The sequence below is a fragment of the Nesoenas mayeri genome, assembly GCF_963082525.1.
Source record: "Nesoenas mayeri genome assembly, chromosome: 5".
Taxonomy (NCBI): Eukaryota; Metazoa; Chordata; class Aves; order Columbiformes; family Columbidae; genus Nesoenas; species Nesoenas mayeri.
In genome coordinates this window covers 11197891-11218339 of record NC_137548.1, presented here as the reverse complement: position 1 = coordinate 11218339, position 20449 = coordinate 11197891, and the positions used below count along the sequence as shown (strand labels likewise).

The 20449-nt window shown below is 47.1% G+C and overlaps 1 protein-coding gene across 7 annotated transcripts in view; it reads left to right on the top strand.

Annotated features, from left to right (window-relative positions):
• Positions 1-6170, top strand: part of MARK3 (microtubule affinity regulating kinase 3) — a 63868-nt gene extending 57698 nt beyond the window's left edge. For 4 of the 7 annotated variants that reach the window (XM_080344999.1, XM_080344998.1, XM_080344996.1 and 1 more), the window contains one exon: positions 3911-6170. In XM_080344999.1, the coding sequence (XP_080201125.1) occupies positions 3911-4256 (346 nt within the window). In that variant the 3' untranslated portion in view covers positions 4257-6170. Of the gene's footprint in view, positions 1-1697; positions 1743-3910 lie in introns of all 7 variants that reach the window. The other 3 variants (XM_080345000.1, XM_080344997.1, XM_080344994.1) reach the window with 1 other exon arrangement.
• The last annotated feature ends 14279 nt before the right edge of the window (positions 6171-20449 follow it).

The window sequence follows — 20449 nt, the reverse complement described above, 5'->3', positions numbered from 1 at the left end:
CAGAGTTGTGGTCTTTCACTTTGGAGGAACATAGTAGGTTCTTCATTGTTCAAGTACTCTCAATTTTTCAGTTGAACAGTGTCTTCAAAGTCGTTGCTTGCTCTGCCCAGTAAAACGACCCTTTTCAGACCATCTGAAAGGTGTGGATTTGTTCAGCTGGTACATGTGATGGCTTTTCCCTTTCTCAGTCCTGCAGAGTAGTCAGAAGCAACAGGTTCGTGGGCTATATATATAGACCTTAAAAATCTTTTCCACCTCCTATATCCACCATAGATAAGTAGCACGAGATCTCATGAAAATAACTACCCTTAAAACCCCACATTGAAGCACTAGAATTAGTTGAGGGCTTGCCAGTTGTTTTCTCATGATCTTCCTCATCCTTTTGCGCCTGACGGTCATTTATTAGTCAGTGGCAAACATTTCCCAGCAGAGACCCTGTCCTGCACAGGGCTCTGATGGGACGTGGTTGTAACCATCAGCTCACAGCTGAGGGACTTGCGACTTTCTTAACTGGGTTTCTATCATGGTAGGAAGGTGAATTTTGAGCGAGGAGCAGCTCCGTGTCCTTACAGCGAGTGCTGCAGCCCTGTCCCTCGCAGCACCGGCACACCATCTGTTCTGTGGGACAGGGGCTGCACAGAGCTGTCCTACCAGCCTTGTTCCCTCACTGCAGTCCTCCCAAGAAAGGAAAAGAGGAAATTAAGCCTTGAAACACCCCACACACCCTGACAGAAATACCACCATGCACCAAAAAATAAGCTTGCTGTCATACATTCCTATCCCTAGACACCTGTCAACCAAACTGCTTTAATACTTTATGTTTTCAGTGAAGCCATGTGTTAGAATAGGCTTGGTAAGAACCCTGTAAAGGTTTTTTCCCTGCAAGCAGAATTAACGCTGAGATGTTGAGTTGCGGTACTGCAATAATGGGAAGGTGATTTTTCCCCTTAATTCTGTTTGATACTGTGCTTGTAAACATGGTAGTGATCAGCAATGTAGCTCAAAGCAATGTAAGAAGACAGAAAGCCTAAGCTTACTCTGGGGTGTGGGAAGATGCATCAGTGTGGGAATTAATAGGATGGAGTTTCCACAGCTCCAGAAATCTTGGATTTGCCTCTAAACTTTTGTTAAAAAATAGATGCTTATTGTTCTTTTGTGTTAAGGTATTTGGTATTGTTTAAACACCTAATACCTCACATCCGACATGCATGCAAATGCACAGGGTGACCAGACTTGTCTGTAAATAGGGTACTTTTTCAAATCTATGTTGTATTTACAGATAAAACTTTTAGATATCGCTAGCTTAAAATAATTTAGAGTCATTGCTCATTTAAGAGGTACCTACAAATAATGCAGTAACTTCAATATGCTTCTAACATTTTTTGCTTTTAGAACTTCCAACTTTGTTCAATGAGTTCTACAGTATTATATTACATATATAAAAAGGTACATTGTAAAAAATAGTTACGATGTTTTTGAAAAGGGTACTTTATAGGCTTCCATTTGTTTTGACGATATGTTCCATTCTGAAATTGGTTTAACCTACGAAGTTCTTTACATCTTTGTTGCTTTGTATTTTAACACACCTTCGGTATGATTGCAGTATCTTTTAGCAGCTACTCAGATATTGTATGTTGTAGTGTAAGATTTGTCTTCTCTTTCCCACTTCCTTTTGCTTCTGCGTTCTTTTCAATGAGGCTCCCGACTGAATATGAGAGGAACGGGAGATTTGAGGGCTCAAGGTGAGGGTCAAATTCTTGTTTAAAATGTTACTTAGGTGAGTTTGAACCTTTCTCCCCTTGATTATGTGGCACAGTGGCTTCAGGCAGCAGCTTTTGTTTCATGTAAGGCTTTGAAACTAAACAAAGAAGCATTTCTGTCTGCAAAAAAAGCTATTAAAGCACCGACTGAATTGATTGTAAACTTTCATCTTCCCTGTTGCCTTTTCCCTTGTGTGGGTTTTTTTTTTTGTATTTTAGTTGTTACAAATTGCTGTTGTCTTGTGTGTAGTAAGTGGTCTCTAGTGAGGCTGCAGACCTGTGGGGTAACCAATGAAGGGTGATAAGATACTTCTCATCTCCAAAATCACAGTTAGTTTAAGTGTATTTTTCATGTTATACTTTTCTTGCAAAATCTGCATATCAAAAAATAGTAGAAATGATCAAACTTGTGCTGGTTCTGCCAACTGTTTTCAAGTAGGAAAAGCTTTAAAAAATACAATAAGCATTGAATAAAAGTTGATGTTCCCCCTGCCCCCTTACAGCCTTATTAAATTTAAACCTTAAAACAAAGTACTCTCTAATTTGCTCACTGAATTTTGTAACATCTGGCAAATCACGTAGCAGGATTTGACAGCATAATCCTTTGTCTCTCTCAGTTACTGGAAGTCTTTCTAATAGCATGTAAAATTATGAAATAGGTTATCTTTGAGAGAGATATTTATTTAGTTTTGACCCTGCTATCACTTTTTATTTAACTTTTTCATAATTGCCTGCTTAATGGTGGTAGAAAGAAAGCATTGTGTAACCAGAAATTCATTGCCAACTATTCTAAAGAGCAGCTTGACTTAATATTGTAAATTGAAGTCCAACATGAGACCTAAACTGCGGGGTTTGGGGTCAGTTAGGTTGAGTATTTTCTGAAAATATTTAAGCATGACAGTCAATATATTTAAGTCTCTTGTACTGAGGACAAGTACATTTGAAGAGGCAACCGACAGTGTGCAAAGATTCCTAAAGCGAATCTGTCACATTTCCCCCAAAGGTCCAAGTGTAGTTCCTTCAGCTGTGTGACCACTGATGTTAATTGAAGTACAAGAGTCATTGCAAACTAGAAATTTCTGGAACGTTTCTTTTCATTGTCCTGTATAACCATGTTTATACATGCCAAAGGAAAAGCTTTTTTATTAAAAAAAAAATGTTGAGGCCTCGGTATTTTGTGCTTTATCTCGAAAACCGTGACAGGAACAGTAACCCTCTTATTTGCTGTTTTTACTAACGATGTTGGTGAGGTGTCTGACAGCAACTGCCAACTCTTTCCTGTATTTCAGCCTCAAAGGCCCTTAGTCACGTAGCTTGTAGCAGTGAAAGATTCCATCGCTTTATCAGTCAGTAATAAACAAATTACTGACCAACTCCCAGACAGCATTTCCCCCCTGCTGAAGGTCACCCCAGTAGCCCGCAGCGTGGTGGGTCTGCAGTGGCCATCTCAAACCCCAGCAGTGCAGGACGGACCCAGTGTCACCAAGCCGGCCCACAGCTTGGCCGTGGGGCAGATGGTGGGTGACCCCTGGCAGGGTCCCCTGGCTTGGTGTCTTCCCTCCTGCTGGCATCTCCTGGGCTTGCCATGGGTCCTCCCAGGGCTTGGTGTCCCGCCCGCTGCACTGGAGAAGGTGCAGAGGAGCCGCCAGGATCTTTCTGCACGGGCTCGTCCCCGTTGCGTAGGAGTGGGTGCCTCCTGTGGTCTGGCACCCCCGCTGCCCAGGCTGAACACCCTTTTGTCACGAGTCGCCGCTGTTTGAACGTTCCAGAAACTTCTAGCACCCAGCTGTCGTTTCAGCCGTCCACATGGCCCCAGAGTAGGAGTTTGAGCAGAACCTGCCTTAAAACCGAGTCGTAGGTGATGCATGTCGTTCTGCCTCCGCAAGGTCGTTTCCCTCACGCTCCTGACTGCAGTGACCTCCAGTCGTGTCACCCGTTGTGCCACCTCACCTCCGTTTTGGCCCCAGCAGCTAATGCTTTACCTTGACTGTGTGTTTGTACAGCGGCGAGGACAGGGGTCTTGCTCGTGGCCGGGGCCTCTAGACGCTGCTCTAATGCCCGTAGTGCGTGTTGAGTGTCAGTTTGCTTCACTAACACGAGGCGTGGAGCAGGTAGCTGGCCCTGCTGACCCGTGAATTCCTGTTTTTCAGCCGCAATGTAGCTGTGGATCAGAAGGACGAGAACAAGGAAGCCAAACCTCGCTCGCTGCGTTTCACCTGGAGCATGAAAACCACCAGCTCGATGGATCCCAATGACATGATGAGGGAAATACGGAAGGTCCTGGATGCCAATAATTGTGACTATGAACAAAGAGAGCGTTTCTTGCTTTTCTGTGTCCATGGGGATGGGCACGCGGAAAACCTTGTACAGTGGGAGATGGAGGTGTGTAAACTGCCAAGACTGTCCCTGAATGGAGTTCGCTTTAAACGGATATCGGGAACATCCATAGCTTTTAAAAACATTGCTTCCAAAATTGCCAATGAGTTAAAGCTGTAACAAGAAAAATAGTTAAGTTGTAAATTAGTTAGCAATTTCAAGTGTTTTTGAGAATTCCGATGGAAATGTATAGAATAACATTTAGGCAATAACTTCTGCATCCTTCTGAATAGTGATATTAAAAAAAAAAGCTGCTGAGCTGGGCGGGAGAGTTGGACTTTTTTATAAGTGCACTACAGCATTAAAGTTGCCTACTATGTAAAATATTACCCCTTCTGCTTTATTTCCATTGCTTCTAAGTCTTTGACAACAAATTGAAACACAGAATATATTCATTTAAATATGCCTCCTGTTTGTGTGGACGTGTGAATGTACAGTATGTGTGTATAATATATAAAATATTATATGTAAACAATTCATTTACAACATTGAGCTGTACCAGTACCTCTTTTTGGGCTAATTTTGGTGCTAAAAATTGAAATGGCCAAGGAGGAAACACTTGAGTTAATATTTAAAATAACTGAAGTGATAACCAGTAAATGCAGGTTTACAGTTCACTGCTGTGTTAAGAAAACAAAAAGTGTGTGAAGGGTTTGGATTTACGGTTGTGAACATTATTAGTCCTGTTTTCTAAGTAGATCTCATGAGATTATTAAAAATTCACTTTTACTGAGTAAGTCTTGCATTATATTTTGCCCACCTATTTATTATTTAAGTCTGGATCAAATTTTTAAAATGTAGTTGATTTGTGCATTAAAACTTGGGTAAATGCTTCCATTCTTGCGCTTCTGCTGAACCGCTGAAGTTCTCTCTTTGTCCTTTTGGCTTATGGGTATTGATTGCGGCTAAGAACGCTTTCCCTTCGTTCCACTGCAGAACCAGCCTGTCCAAAAGGATGCGCCAAACGCTGGCTAGTGACTTTTTCTTTCAGACCAAGTTCTGCACCTTAGGCTAGGTCAGGCCGACACAAAGCACAAAAGGACTCGCGAATAACGGCTGTATTTCGCTGCCGGTCACCACGTCCGCGCTGGCGCCGCTCGGGGGTGTTGCTGCACGCGTGGAAACCCAAAAGTAGGAATCAAATTGGCTCCTGATCTCTGTTGTGACATTGGACTCGCTGAAGTGCAGCCGTAGGCAGCAGCAGGTAGAACGCGCCCTTGCAGCTCTCGCATCCCTCGGCCCCGGCCACGTTGCTGTGGGAACTCACTGCCACTCTTTGACCGCGGTGGGGAACCCGCCCGTGGGGGACTCTGGTGGCCAACGAGCTTTCTGTAGGACACGTGCTGCTCCCCACTTTCTAAGCACCACTGTGGTGAGCCGAATTTGATTTTGCAAACTAAAATGAAGTGTGTTCTTCATGCATTGTTTCCTACCGATAGTCAGTTTATCTCATCAAGGACTTCTGTAGATAATAACCTGCGTTACCAACTTTTTGTATTAATATTTTATAGTTATATTTCAGTGAAGCCCTTAAGCATGTGCTTTAAACTGGAGCCTAAATTTGCATTTTAAATTTGCAGCGAGCTACTAATTATTCATAGTACACAGTCCAGATTTGACCCGAGGTGAAAATACAAAATCCTTAACATTTTGCAAGTTAGTTCTTGTGATCTGTGGTCTGTGAAGGCAGCAGACTTCCCCTCTCTTTCCCTAAGCATTGGTATTGATGATGCTAGTTTGAAGGGTAATCATAGTTGTTAAATATAATAAATATTCCTGAATTTGCATTTTATTCTCTGTATATTCTGTATCACACCATGGCTTGGGAGCTCCAGGTGCTACTGGAGTTCAGTTGGCTTTCAGTGCTCTGCCCATGCCTGTGCTGCTCAGTATATTTTTTTCCATGAAAACTCCATTTTGTAATAGCAATAAGACATTTCAGGGCAGTCATTGTACTTTCTCAGGTGAATGGTCACCTATCCTTTCACTCCCTACGTTGTAAGCACTCCTCCAAATGTATATTTTTTTCCACCTGGCGGTGCACTTTGTTGTCTGAACTGAAAAAGTGTTCTGAGAAATGGTGTAAATCTGTATTCGATGGAAGTTCCAAAAGGTTTCATATTAAATGTTTTCTGAAATACTCTCTTCCTACTTCACCTCTTAAGTATGTAATTGTTTCTAGAAAGTACACCGGTATCATACGTTGGATATTTAAAGTTTGTACTTAAATATTTTTCTTAAAGTGTTCTCAAAAGGTTCTTTTCAGAGTAAAGCTGTATTTGAGGTATTAAAAAAATGAATTATTATAATTGGAAACAGATTTTTAACAGCTTCCTTCCCAAATGCCTTGTAGAATTACCAAGTTGCAAGAATACACCCTTGTTTCTGTAGCAGACTGCACAAGCCTCTAGGAGCTGCCTGGAAAGGAAAGAACTCTTCAGGTCTCCAAACCAAAGATGAACTTCTTCCCAAGCTTGTATTTGTTCATATCCCTTGGGGATCTGTGTAGGTTTATCAGCACCGCTGCTGGTGCGACTCTACAGCTGTTTTATTTCTCTCCGTAAGACACAACCTTTAAAAATAAGCAGAGGTCAGTGTGTGGTAGCACGAGGCCTGGCCGTTCCGAGATGCGTGTCCAGCAACCAAAAGGTGTTTAACGGTGTGACTGGTGTCCTGGAACGTGTGGTCCGAGTGGTGTGTTGGGGGGTTGTGATGGGCTCGTAGCTCAACGTTTGCTTGGCTCACACCCCGTCATCGGGCTCTGGAGAGGTCTCTCGATTGCTGCGTCTGCCAGAGAAAAATGTCCTAAAGTTTGGGTTGCGGGGGGTCGATGGCTTTAAATAAATGTGCTTAAAGGTACGTACATTAAAAAAATAATCTGAACACTGAACAGGAACAAACAAGGTCCGATAAACTTTTTCTCCTGCAAACCCTCCCTGTACATGGGCTTTCTAAAACACTTCGGTCTATTTGACCTCTTTACAAGGTGTAAGATCCTCAACCGTGTTGAGAAGCCGAGGGAGGTAGGTTAGAACAGCTTGTCCCGCTGCTCTAAGTGTTTTGCTTACTGCTTCTATTCAAGCTACAGCATCTGGTCCAATCTTAGTGGGTTCAAAGACTTTCAGTGCAGATTTGGGCAAGCTTCGCCTTTTTCTCCTGTGTTACGGTGAAATTTCAAGATCAAATGCAGTGCGATAGTGTATTTTTTTTTCAATTGCAGCATTTTTTGTCAAGATAAGTGAAAAAAAAAAAATCTGAAATGAGTATCCACATGTTAAAGAAATGAAGTTAGAGGTTCAGGAGTCCTTGTAGCCTTATGGAAAGATTGTGGCAGATCTCTCCAATTCAATTAAAAGCTCAGATCCACATGGGCCAGTTGGGATAATGTGTAAAGACTTTTAATCAGCCTTTCCCACAGCTGCCGTGTCCTACGCCGTGTTGTGGATTGCAATTTAATTAGGAACGCAGCCAACGCCGAGAACCATTTTCTGTTAAGTCCGGCTCTGGATTTGCAGCACATACACGACCGCTCCCAGCTGGATCCCGCTTGGGGATGCTGGTTTCGCTCCTGAAGGGCTCAGGAACCACCCGGGGCAGGGACACAAGTGCTGCTGGTCTCTGTATTTCAAGGGGGGGTGGTTGGGTGTTGCCTGCTGTGCAGCCTGTGTCCGCCATCCACCAGCACTCTTTCCTTAGCAACCTAAAGAGGTAGATGTTTAGAGAATCTCGGTGGTAGATGCTATTTCTGTTATTTAGGGGTGTCATGCTAATGTAAAATTTTTTGTTTTCTGATTTACATTGCAGAAGTTCAGGAAATATTAAATACAGCTTTGGAAAGCTGATCCCACTGTAGATTAATGTTTAGATTTAAACATGTAGATCTGCAATTTCCCATATTTTTCAACTGTCAATGCAATCTCATTTCTATAAGCTTTCATAGAAAAGCCCTGGAGCTTTCCTGTAAGGACAGGTTCACATTGTTACAAAACACTGGTGCTGCCAATTAAACCCCTGCTCTGACATCCTGATGAAGTGTGGTTGTGAAAATTCCACGTTTGGCTGGAATTCTTCCCTCTGGTAGCAGTGAGTTCTTTCCTTGGTTTCACCACTGACCATCACTCCATCACTACAGAGAAGAAACTGTCGTCCAGCAGGAAGAGACGTGAGCTTTGGATAAAAGCTCAACCTAGTGCAATTAAGAATTTTTTCAAAGTTATACTTCTTTATACCAAGGGGCCATCAGTGTCCTGTATTACAGCGGCAGTAAATGCTTAGGGAAATCCAAGAAACACGGGACAGATCTAGTAATTGTCCTTGTGTGCGCTCGTTACTTCTGACAAACTTGAGCGCAGAAAAAAGCTGACCTCTCACCTTGGTGGGATAACTTGATGGTTTTCATGTTCTGGTTTCTGCTGGTGTCAGTGTGCCACCAGGTCCTGCCTCCAGGCAAAGGGGCTGGATGAAATGAGCAGGTCCATGGGAGAGCAGCCTCTTCGCCCAGCGCTTCTGAAGTTGAAATACTACAGTATTTGACGTTAAGTAATTTGAAAGCCTGACACATTCCTCATCTGGGTGTTCCTGCTCCAGCAGGGGGATTGGACTAGATGACCTTTCGAGGTCCCTTCCAATCCCTGAGATTCTGTGATTCTGTGAAAGACCCTTAACAGGTCTTTTTTAGCCTTCTAATGATGTATTAACCTTTGGTAAAAACGGTGGGCTCCTATTCCAGCAATAACTGAAAACAGAAGCTGTGCCTGTACCAACACCGTGAATCCTCTGAGTATCTGTTTGGGGCATTGATTGCCACTTGGTGGGAATTCATCTTCACCTACAAGTGCCATTACACCTTGTGGTGACTCGGCAGGTAAGATATTTATTGCAGAATAAAAAAAAAAAAGGCAAAAAAGCTGCTGGTTGGTTTTTTGCTTGTGTGCGTTGGGCGCTTGGAACTGTGTGTTCTGAGGCTGGATGTGAAATTCCTGCTGAGTGGCCATGGTTATGGTTGCTGTGGGAACCACGGCATTGAGTTTCAAGGCATTGAAGAGTTGCAGTGCTCATCCCATTAACCCCTTCTGTTATTGTTAAATAATATCGGGATGAAAATCAGGGCATAAAACCAAAATAAATCATGCACTTCGTGTTTCCTTGCAGTTGCTGATCACACTGGATATTTTAGGTGAATAAAATTGGATATCTCACCACAAAAGTAATAACATTGAAACATTTGAGGATGCAAAATTGGAAAGTAAAATGCTACTGGTATTACAATGGCACAGTTTTCAATAATTTGCCTATCTCGAGGTAAAGTCCTGTTTGCTTGAGGTGCCTCTTACCAAGACTTAAGCTCCCTAAGGTCCCTGTAACCAACTACAAACAACAAACTCTTTCTAAGCACAGAATTATTCCCCCCCCCCACCTCGGCTTACCCAGCCAAAAGGTATGAAATAAAGCACTTTCACACGTGTTTCCTCCTAGATGGGAAAAACACCAGCCTGATAGGAGCTTGGAGACGCTTGCCAGAACGTGTTTTAGTTGACCCACGTCTGTGGTGCCCAAAGAAGCAGGAGGGGAGCTGGTGGGGTGATGGATGGACAGATGAACGAATGGATGGACCGATGGTCCCTTCTGCAAGGAAAGACGAGCTGCAGAGCAACGTTGCAGTGTCTGCAGTGGCCACAGGATGTCTCTCAAATGCAGAAACACGGCTCTGGTGGGTGCCCGTCTGGAGTATTTCTGGAGGAGAGCTCCAAGGACCGCTCGCTCCACGCAGAGCAGCGATTTCACGTCGGTTATCGGTGGTATCAATGCGCTCAGACAACTTTGACTCACCGCTAAAAGCATTAGGGGGAAAAATGCACCACAAGATAATGATGGAAGTTGCTTATTTTTCAGGTTGAAAAATACCTTAATGCTACATTTCACTTTGCATCACATTTTCTTGCTTTGGGAGCTGAGGTGTAGTTCAATGGTCTTTAGCTCTGCCATATAAAACCTGCAGGGCTGCAAAACCCTTTTGTGCTCTTGGTCAAGCCTTGTCCCATCTGCTTTCCTAGAAAGAGACCACATTGGGCAGCCGGCTTTTCTGCTCAGAAGGGTATAAGGAATATTGAATGTTTAAACTCTTTTTCCATCTTCTAAAAGAGTAAGGGTAAGGAGTAGTGAATATTTAAATTCATTTCCAGCTTTTAAAAGAGTAAGAATCTTTGTTTTCCTGTTCGGAAATTTAATTAGTGAAGCTATTTTGCTGTTCACCCCTTAGTAATCAGTCTAATCAAGGCTGTAAATTGCAGCCAGCCTTTTCTGAAATAATCTGGGATCACTTGCCATTTAGATTTCACTGTATTAAGTAACTCTAAAGCTTTATGCCTGGCATTTTCCATGCCTGCACTCTGTTTTAATCTTCAAACAAATCTCAATGCTTGTTCTTTGAGCAGGCAAGAAGCGAAACTTCCTTATTTGCTCAGGATTTTTTCAAATCACATATTTTGCCGCAGCTTTCACTTCTATTGTAATCAAAGTTTTGCCGTTGGGGGATTAATAGTGACTGGTACTAATATTTATTGCTGGGATGTTTGGATTCAGCGAGTGGAAATGGAGGAGCTGTTTATTCTGGTCGGTCTCAGGCTCTTGGTGTTCAGGGTGAAGGAGCCCTGCGACTCGTCCCCTCCTCCCCGTAGTCCCAGGCCCATCGGCCGCCACCGAGCCCTTCTCTGCACCTCCCAAGGCGACGATGCCCTGAAGATTCGGTTGTGGTGGGAGTCACACCGAGCGGCGTGCACAGGGCTCGTGGCTTCAGGCATGTGGAGCAGCAAAAGCAGAATTTGGCTGTTGGGAGGTTTTGTTCCTCATCACCAATCTGGGAGCAACCACCAGAGCAAATTCGTTGGGTCAAATACATATATTTTAGAGGTTTTATCTAACTGACCCCTTTATGAACCACTCTATCCCCAGCATATAGAACTTGTTGCTTTCTCCTTATCTCAAGAGATGAGCCTTGGCTGAACCCTTCTGTCCAAATGCTTCTCTGAGCTAAAGTTTAAATTCAAGGATAAGTCCCTTTCTGAGGTCTTCTGTGATGTCAGAGCTCCATGAAGCTCTCCAAGTGTTCTTCTGCATGGAGAAAGAGCACAAGTGCTCCAGGGTCCCCTGAAGCCCCTCAACGTGTGTCCTTGGTACAGAGCATGGCAAATGCAAAGAGATCTCCTCTGTGTTCAGTTGCTGATGTGACTTTTCAGACCTGGGGGACACTTTAGCTCAAGTAAGTGCAAGGCTGTAATGGATGGTTGAATTTAGAGCAGTTCCTAGGATGAGGACAAGGGAGAGTCATCTCTTCTGCATGACTTTGGTTCCTAGCTGCTTTCCAGACCTCTCATTATGGAATCAAACACCTCACCAGAACGCACACTTAATTAGGTGTGTTCTGTAACGCGTGCAGGGCCTGCACAGTGGTGGGCAATGTCCCCAACAAGCTGTGTGGGCTGTAGGTACTGATGGAACCAGCAGGACTGTCCTGTTGTGGTTCTCCAGCCTCCTCGCACCACGAGGCCTCCACAGGCGGGAGGAAAAGCTCGTCCTGGGTGTGTTGCTGTAGGGAAATGCGTCCATTTTTCTCCCTGGTGGCCCTTTGGCTCTGCTTAGGAGAGACACAACAAGGAGAATTGTGAAGTGTGAAGGGAGAGGTGGTGGAGCTTACCGGTATCAGAAGAGGAGCTTAGTGACCACCACCTCCCATGGCCCCTGGTTCGGGTGGGTTTGTGCCTGGGGCGCAGCTGTACCATGTCCCAGACCGTCTCATACTGTATTTATTGGTGTGAACAGCTCTTGGAGAAAAGCTGCAGCTCTGAGGGGTTGCATTGAAAGGCCTGTTCCTCTCGGAGCTCTGTTTTCAGGGGACTTGCAGGGACGTTCATCTCCGATCCGTCCGCTGCCCCTGGTTGACCAAGCAGACTCGAGCACAGGCTCTCGCGCACCGCGCATGGCTGCATAAGGCTTGTTTCTCTGGGAAACCAGCCTAAAACCGTGACAGTTCACAGCAGGGACCAGATCTGCCCATCGAGAGGCAGCTCTCCTTAAAAGGTCATTTTTCAGGTCAGAGCTGTGCTGGGGATGAATCCTGATGGAGTAGGGACGAGTTCTGCTGTGCACAAAAGGGAGCCAAGCTCTAGTTTGTGCACCTAATAACTTGAGTAACTTAAAATACTAAAGATTGGGTCCAATTTTCTTTCTATTGCTGACATGATTAACTGGGTCTGCCAGGGTGGGCGCTGCATAATATAAGACAGATTATTTTTCTTCTCTCGCTCTTTTAGATCTGGCTAATTCTGCTGAAGAAGCTCGGAAATGTGGAACCACCTTTGCAAAGCGGTAGAAGCAAAGCAGTGACAAAAGCATTCACCAAGGATAAAAATAAAAAGGAGGGATGAGAGCCAAGGTTTATGGGGAGACATGCTGTTTATTTAACCAGCATCTAGCATCTCTCATTAACTTACTGTTACCTCTACATTACCCTCCCCTTCTGTCCTACAACAACATGTGAGAACGAAGAATGTTTCATCCGTGTCTTGTCTTGTCACTCAGATGATGCCTTTTTCCAGTTTTCTGTCTCAGATTCAGTAGCGCTCAGCATTTCACTGCAAAGCTGAGTTTCATTGATTTCGCAGCTGAATTTGAGGAAGGCAAGGGATGAAAACAAGTCCTAAATTTGGACTGAACTAAAGATAGACATGCTGCTAAATGGAAAACCAAAAGCCTGGAAGTAAAGCTCTGGATCAGCATGGTACTGCAATGAAATGTGTGGTTATGCTGATGGTACCTGTTAGGCTTGCTGCTGTAATAAGCCCCTTTATCTTTCCTTAGGGCAGGTGCAAGTGTCCTGGCTGGGGACAGGTGGAGCGTGGTGGCAGTCACCTCTTCTGCATTATCAGCTGGTTGCAGAGAAATGGGGTTTTGTGGTGCTAAATTCACTAGCGGTAGAGTAACCCTGTGGGTAGGGCATTGCAGAGGAGGTTGGAGACCAAATGCTGACCTCTGAAAGGGTCTGCCCCCCCCACTCTCCACCAAGGGCTGTGTGGGACATGGCTGGGCTCTCCTCCTGCCAGCAGTGCTCAACATCTGCGGCTTATTAGAGCAAGGAGTCTATGCATGGAGACAGAAAATGGTAATTTCTTGCCCTTACTTAGCAAGTCTAAGCTACACTGGCCTGCTCCAGCCATTGCTCAGAGAGATCCACCTCTACACAGCTTTAACCTGCAGAAGTCCCATGGCCTGAGAGGTGGGAGACCCTGACTTGGTTTGAAAATGGCTTCCCACAGAATATAGGAAGAGAAGTAAGGAAGCAAAGAGGGTGAAGGTGGTGCTAGTCCATCTCTGTTTTGAGTTCAGTGCTACAGAACCACAGAGTGGTTGGGGTTGGAAGGGACCTCTGGAGATCATCTAGTCGAACCCAGCTGCTAAAGCAGGTTCACCAGAGCAGATCACACAGAATGTGTCCAGGTGGGTTTTGAATGTCTCCAGAGAAGGAGACTCCACAACTTCTCTGAGCAGCCTGTTCCAGGGCTCTGGCACCTCAAACAAGTTTCTCCTCAGGTTTAGATGGAACCTCCTTTGCCTCAGTGTGTGCCTGCTGCCCCTCACCCCACCATTGGGCACCACTGAAAGGAGTCTGCTCCATCCTCTTGACATCCACCCTTGAGATATTCATAAACATTGATGAGATCCCCTCTCAGCCTTCTCTTCTCTAGGCTGAACAGACCCAGCTCTCTCAGTCTCTCCTCTTTGCCAACAGCTCCAACGTTTTTACCAACGCTTGCTCAGAAGTATGTGTACTTTTGGTATGACACCCAAATCTTTATTGAACCCTTTGCTGGGGCTGGAGGGAGGTCAAATCCAGGAGCTTCCACTTCTCTGTGTCCACAGCAATGTTTTGGAAACAGTACTGTCAGTCAGTCCGTTCAAATGAAATTACTCCAGTGCTGGAGACAGCTCTGAAGATTACAGCAAACTGAGCATGCAAAGATAACGCTCGTTGCCGTAACTTGCCCTTTCCTTAATGACTGTGCGGACAAACATACTGGCAGGGGCTATCTCCAAATGTGGGTTATGCTGGCAGTGACCTCTTGTGCAATACTGGCCATGCCGAGCTGATTGTGCTATCGGAGGTTTTTCTGGATTCTGTGCACGCTGCTGCAGTTCACCATGAAGGGGCCGGGCTCTATAAGTGTGTGTAAGTGCAGTACAGTAGAGAAGGCACCCCCAGTCCTGACGGTGACTATCTAAGCTGGAGTGCCTGATATTTGTGTTGGCACCAAGCTGAAAGGAGAACTAAACCTCTTCTCCAGGCTGTGCCTGACACCCGCACCACCACAGAGCACCCTCCAGCCCGGCTCCTGGTGCGAGGGCCAAGGGCTGAGGCATGGGCAGCCCCTGCAGCAAAGATGCTCCTTGTGCAGCTCAGGGGGACCTCTGCCAGCTCCCTGGCACCCCGATGAATGGCTTGTGCCCTTCTAGAAATCACTGTATGTGCAAAGAGAATGTGGTCACCGGCAAATCTGAGCTCCCAAACCAGTTCTTCAGTTTGTAGCACGGCGAGCTGTCTGTACTTGTGTAGTGTTGTACAGTTTGCTGTTGAGCCTAAAGGGCACGTAGGCTCCTTTCCCCATGTTTCTGGGGCAGACAGCAAAGGAAATGAGGTGTTAAACCCAGTAGGAGCAAGAACGCAGCCCTGCTCAGCCTTGATGCCATCAGAGACAAAAAGGCCTGCCAGCAATCCTACTCACCAGCTGCCGTGTGGAAAATCCCAGAGTGGGCTCAGATTCAGGAAAAGGTACTAAAATCTGTCTTTGCGGGTGACAGGGCCCTAACTAGGCCACGTCCTGGGGCAGGAGACTGAGCAGAAGTGGAGCCGAGTCCAGAAGCTGGAAGGCAGGAGTGATCTGATCTCTGCTTCTGTTTTCAAGTAGGTAGATCAATAGTTGAAAATGGAGCAGCAGCAGTACCCTCCCTCACCACCCTCCTCCCAGGCATGGCTGGAGGCGTGGGGCAGGTTTTGGGACAGTAATTTGTTGTTCCTTCTCCATGTTCAGTGCTTATAACAAGGTCCCCTCACACTGCACCCCTCCAGGGCAATCCCCATACAGCCTCTGCATGGGCAGCACCGCTGCGAGGGTCCAACCTGGCAGGTGTGTGTGTACCTACGAGAAATAACATCGCCCACTGACACATCCCACTGTAGTTGTGGTTTTCCACAAAAGATCACCCCAGTCTGCTGCCATCTTACCCCTGCATTAGCAGCCATGGATGGCAGGGATGGGTGCTGCCTCATGATCGACATGAGCTGGAGGGTGAAGGACAAACCGCTGCCTAATCACAGTAAAAAGCCTCTTCCTACCTTGGCTGGTTTCATTTCTCTTTTCTGACCTGAATCCAGGCTGGGTTGGGGCCAGGACACTTCCTAGCCCTGGTTTCTTGTCTAGTTGCTGGACCAACTTCTCCTTTGGCTGGCTGGATGCTCTTCTGCTGGCTGGTCCTCAGAAAAACCTTCTGCGTGGGTCAGGCTAACCCAGTGTGAAAGAGGAAGGGAAGGCCCTGACCTCGCTCAGGGGGGAGCGGGGCAGCTTGTGCAAGTGTCTGTCACAAGGCAGGAAGAGTAGGAGTCAGATTTTCCCAAGTCTCGAGTTAGATCTCTTTCTGGCCGCTGCAATGAGTGTGGGTAGGCTGACATGTGGGACAACAAAAGCTCTCTGTTGGTAGACGTAAGCACAGTAGTTTGAGAAGGTCCAAAATCTTCTTCTTGCCAAAGTAAAGTGATAATTTTTCACAGTGTTGTGAGAACTTTGCTGAAATTTTCTCTCCTGGAGAAGAGAAGGGAAAGGGGTTCTCAGCATCCAAGGATGCTGTCAGGAGGACCTTGAAGCCTGTATTACAGTCACACAGCTCAGCAAAGAACTAGGACGAGGCATAATTCACCAAGCCCGTGGTTATTTCTCCTGCGCACAAGCAACTGCTGTCCTTTTTGGAGGTCGTAAATATTCAGAGTCAGCTCAGGTGTATGGTTGGCCAGTCCTTTCTCTGTGGAGCCAGAAAGCCTCTTGAATCCTCCCTGTGAGCAGCTGGTATGTGTTTGAAGTGGCACTGAAAAGGGCTGTTCATCTCATCGGCAGCCATGGCCAGAATGTGGCTGCCTGTGTCAGCTGGACCTGAGATGTCCCATGCACATCCCAGAGTGGGAGCGGGACAACGTATGCAGAAGTGTCCCTGGATGGGAAACTGAGACCATCTCACCACCACTGCTGAAGGAAACAGCAAGCTGTTTTGTGAATCCCTTAGCCTGCAGCAACTCAGAAAAACTTAGTTTTGGATCTTGCTTAGACTGTCATATGCTTGATTTCAAGCAAAAGTTTCTCCCTTGGCAGAGGAGGAGTGAAGTCACCCTCTGGTTCGGTGCTAGCCAGAAACATGGTTGCTCTCCATCCTGCCCCAGCCCAAGTGGTTCCCAGGCTGGCTACCAGCAGGCCATGCCTCCTGCCCTGGCCGTGACCATGGTGCTGCTCTCCTGGGCAGCTCCTCCCCACGTGTGACACGCTGCAGACCATGTCCCCAGAGGACCCAAGGGAAGGAGCATGTGTTACTAGGAAGGACAGGTCTCTCAGATGCCTTTTGAAGCCTCTGAGCTCTGGGAGTGGGCAAGGCTGAAGTAATGTGTTCCCGGGGCAGGAACATGCTGGAAGTCTGGAGGAAAAACGGTTATGGAAATAATAACAGTGACAATCAGAATAGGTGGGATCAAACTCAACACAAAGTCATTGCGTCAGCTGAAACAGGCATCTGTTTTCCTGGAAAAAGTAATCTGGGATGAGCCCGTGCTCCTCCTTGCCTTTGGGGAGCTGGGAGGACGAGAAGGCAGGAGGAACAGAGGTGGCTTGGAGCAATGGTAGCCTGGCTGTGCCTGAGCTAAAGACAAAGCTCGAGGCCTTGATGTGCATGTAGGAAAAAGCAAGAGAGCTCGTTTCCCCACTCACTGCTCCCAGACAACATCTGCTGTGGCTTTTGTGAACCTCTGGGACAAGCTGAACCTCAGTGGGGGGAACTCTATAACTATCTGAAGGGAAGTTATAGCCAGGTGGGGATTGGTCTCTTCTCCCAGGCAGTCAGCAATAGGACAAGGGGGCATGGGCTTAAACTCTGCCAGAGGAAATTTAGACTGGATATTAGGAAGAAATTCTTTACAGAGAGAGTGGTCAGGCATTGGAACCGCCTGCCCAGGGAGGTGGTGGACTCGCCGTCCCTGGAGGTTTTTAAAGTGAGGTTGGACATGGCACTTAGTGCCATGATCTAGGAAACAGACTAGAGTTGGACCAAGGGTTGGACTCGATGATCTCTGAGGTCTTTTCCAACCCAGTCGATTCTGTGATTCTGTGATTCTGTGAACATGTCACCAGAAACCCTACTGTTTTGCAGGAAATATCATGTCACATTTGACCACATTGAGCTTGGTGGACTCTTGGTGACAGTAGAGACCATATGTAGTTTAGAACAGATCAGCCTCAAACTGCAGCAACTCTTGGTGGCCCTGGGTTTGTGGCCTGCAGGTGGAAGGTCTGTAAATAGAGCTCCAAAGGTGAACGAAGACCCGTCTGCAGCCTGCTGCTGTGGAGCCAGACTGTGTTTGGAGAGCGATGCAGTTGGAGGTAACCAAATTTGGGACAGTGAAGGGCTGCACCCTGCCTGCTGGCACCATTCGGTCATGGCCAGTGGTGGAGGCAGCCTTCACCACCTGCCAAGGAAAGTGTCCCTGAGTCCAGCCCAAATGCAGCTGGATGCTGGGGTTCCTGATGGCGGGTGGGCTCATGTGCTGCAACTGCCCCTCACTGCAGGCAGTGCAGTCACCTGCTGCCACCTCCTCCTGGCTGGTGGCTGCTCAGCTGACCTCTCCACCCCCCAGCATGGAGGTTGTCCTGCAGGACCTCGAGGGGCTGGTGCCACGTCCCCCTCTCCTGGGCTTGTCACCTCAGAGTGATGTTCAGGCTCACAAAGCATCACTCAGACCTGCAGGTCATGCAAGCCTGCACCGATGGGGGCTGCCCCACACGGGGTGGGAGGGGGTGCCCCAAGCCCATTTGGGGTGGGTACTCAGTTCTTGGGACCCCTCAGCTCTGCTGCAAGCACCCCTGGCTGTACTGGCAACACCCTGCTGTGTTTTAGAGCTGCACCGCTCACAAAAGGATGAGCATCCCAGAACAGACCTCAGGTCCTCATGAGACTTGCCAAGGATTTCAGCTGGGCTGCAGCTTCCAGCCTGCGTGAGCATCAGCTCAACCAGAGATTAAACAATATCCTTTAATAGGAACAGCCAGGCACCCATTTCCAGCGCGGGCAAGGAAGAGCATTCCCCATTCAGAACGCGCAGGCAGTGCCACGGCTGCAGGGGGACAGGATGCCCTGATTTGGAAGTCTCTTGCTTGACCCGACTACTTGCAAGGCGGCTGTTTCCTGCGCTCGAGCCAAGTGAGGGTTCTTTTTTTTATTTAGAAGATTCCTCGCCTGCTCAGCATGGAGGGGGAGTGAGAAGGTACCAGCCCGCACTCGTGGCCTCTGCCGAATGTGACTGTGACCTACAGCAGATGCGAGAGGTACCACCGGTTTGTCAGGGCTCCCTAGGCATGCCGGGCTGGCGCTGACATTTGTGGGGCTCCAGCATCGCTCCGGTGAGATACAGCTGGCCGGGTGCAGGGGCCACACGCCCTCCCAGGCTTTGTGGGGCTTCTCAAGGGTCACTCCAGGGCCCTGCCAGGGGGAGACCCCCATAGGGGCTGCTGAAATGCTCCCCAGAGCAAACAGGAGCTGCATTTAAAAACAAGCTGAGAAAACAGCCAAGCCAGAGGGAGTCACTCCTGTTTGCATGAGAATGAGGGAACACAGCCTGCCAGGCCAGTGCTGCTCTGGCCCTGGTGTTCTGACCCCACGTTCTCCCTGCGGGGAGATTTCCCCCTGGATCTTCCCTGATTTGACCCCCCTTTCCTTACCAGAGCTTCTTCAGGTGGACCCTCGCTGTGGTACCCGCACTCTGCAACCATTTCTGCTGCCACAACCCCTCCCGTGGTGGCAAAGCCCTATTCTGTCATCACCAGCAGCCCAGCGTGCAGGGTGTGAGGGGTTCCACACCCCAAAATGGCCAGAACGTGGAGGACAAAGCCCAGCACCCAGAACAGGGAGGTGGGTGGGCTGTGGACCAGGAGTCAGATCCATCTACTAAAGGTTTTATTGCTGCCAGTGCTTGGGTTGGCTCAAGGGTCTGCCCTGAGCCGGGCTGAAGGGTGATATCCCCTTTGGTGCCCTCCCTGCACTGGTGGGAGGTGACCTGTGGGGGACACCAGGGTCTCGAGCTGCCAGAGAACCACAAGGCTCTTCACCTCCGATATTGTGCTTTTTTTAGTCTTTTCCATTCCCAAGAGAAACTCTGCAGGAATTTTCTATTTCTGCAGGAGAAGCAGTGGGAAGAGGAAAGGTGGATCTCTCTTGAGAATTTTGTACTTTATTTTTACTTTTGTTGTTTATTTTTTGTTTGTTTGTTTGGGGTTTTTTTTGTCGTTGTTGTTTTGTTTGTTTTTAATCTTGAGGAAGAAACAAACTAGAAGGGGCATACACAAAATCCAGCTCTAGCTGGGACAAAAATACTCAGTCAAGATCCTTGCCTAAGGCTGTGAGTTTGTGCGTGAGAGAGACACACAGCTAAGGAAGGACTCTGCATTTCAAACCGTGATTTATTTTTTTTTGGTATATTCCATGCAGAGAAGAAGAGTGCCCAGGTTAACCCTCAGCTCTGAAGAGGGTGATCAGGAAGGCACAGGACTGTGTCCGAGAGCCGCCTTGGCCACCCTTTCCCCAGCCTCAGCAAAGCTGCTTCCTCCAGACTGCAAAATGGGGCTAAGGACACTCTCCAAGGGTTGGCTAAAAGCATGATGCTTGCTAAAAGCAACAGCATACAAATACAAAATACAGTTAGCACTGACTGGTGTAAGCTGAAGAAGCGATCCTGTTCTCATTTGCAAGCCAGAGTCTGGGTCTTCTCTATTGTTGATGCCCCCAAAGCCCAGCCTTGGAGGTTTCCCTCTCCTGGTTAGTATCACATACCTCCCCAATGGGGTGGTGGCAGAGGTCTTTTCTGCCTTGCAAAGGAAAGAAAATACCGTCAGGCTTTCAGCTGCTTCTAAAATATGCTTTAGCTGCATGCTTCATGCCGAGCATAAGTGCTGTTGCTTACATTAAATATATGTCTGTCTTTCTTTTGTTCTTCTTATTTTCCAAGGATCCCACAG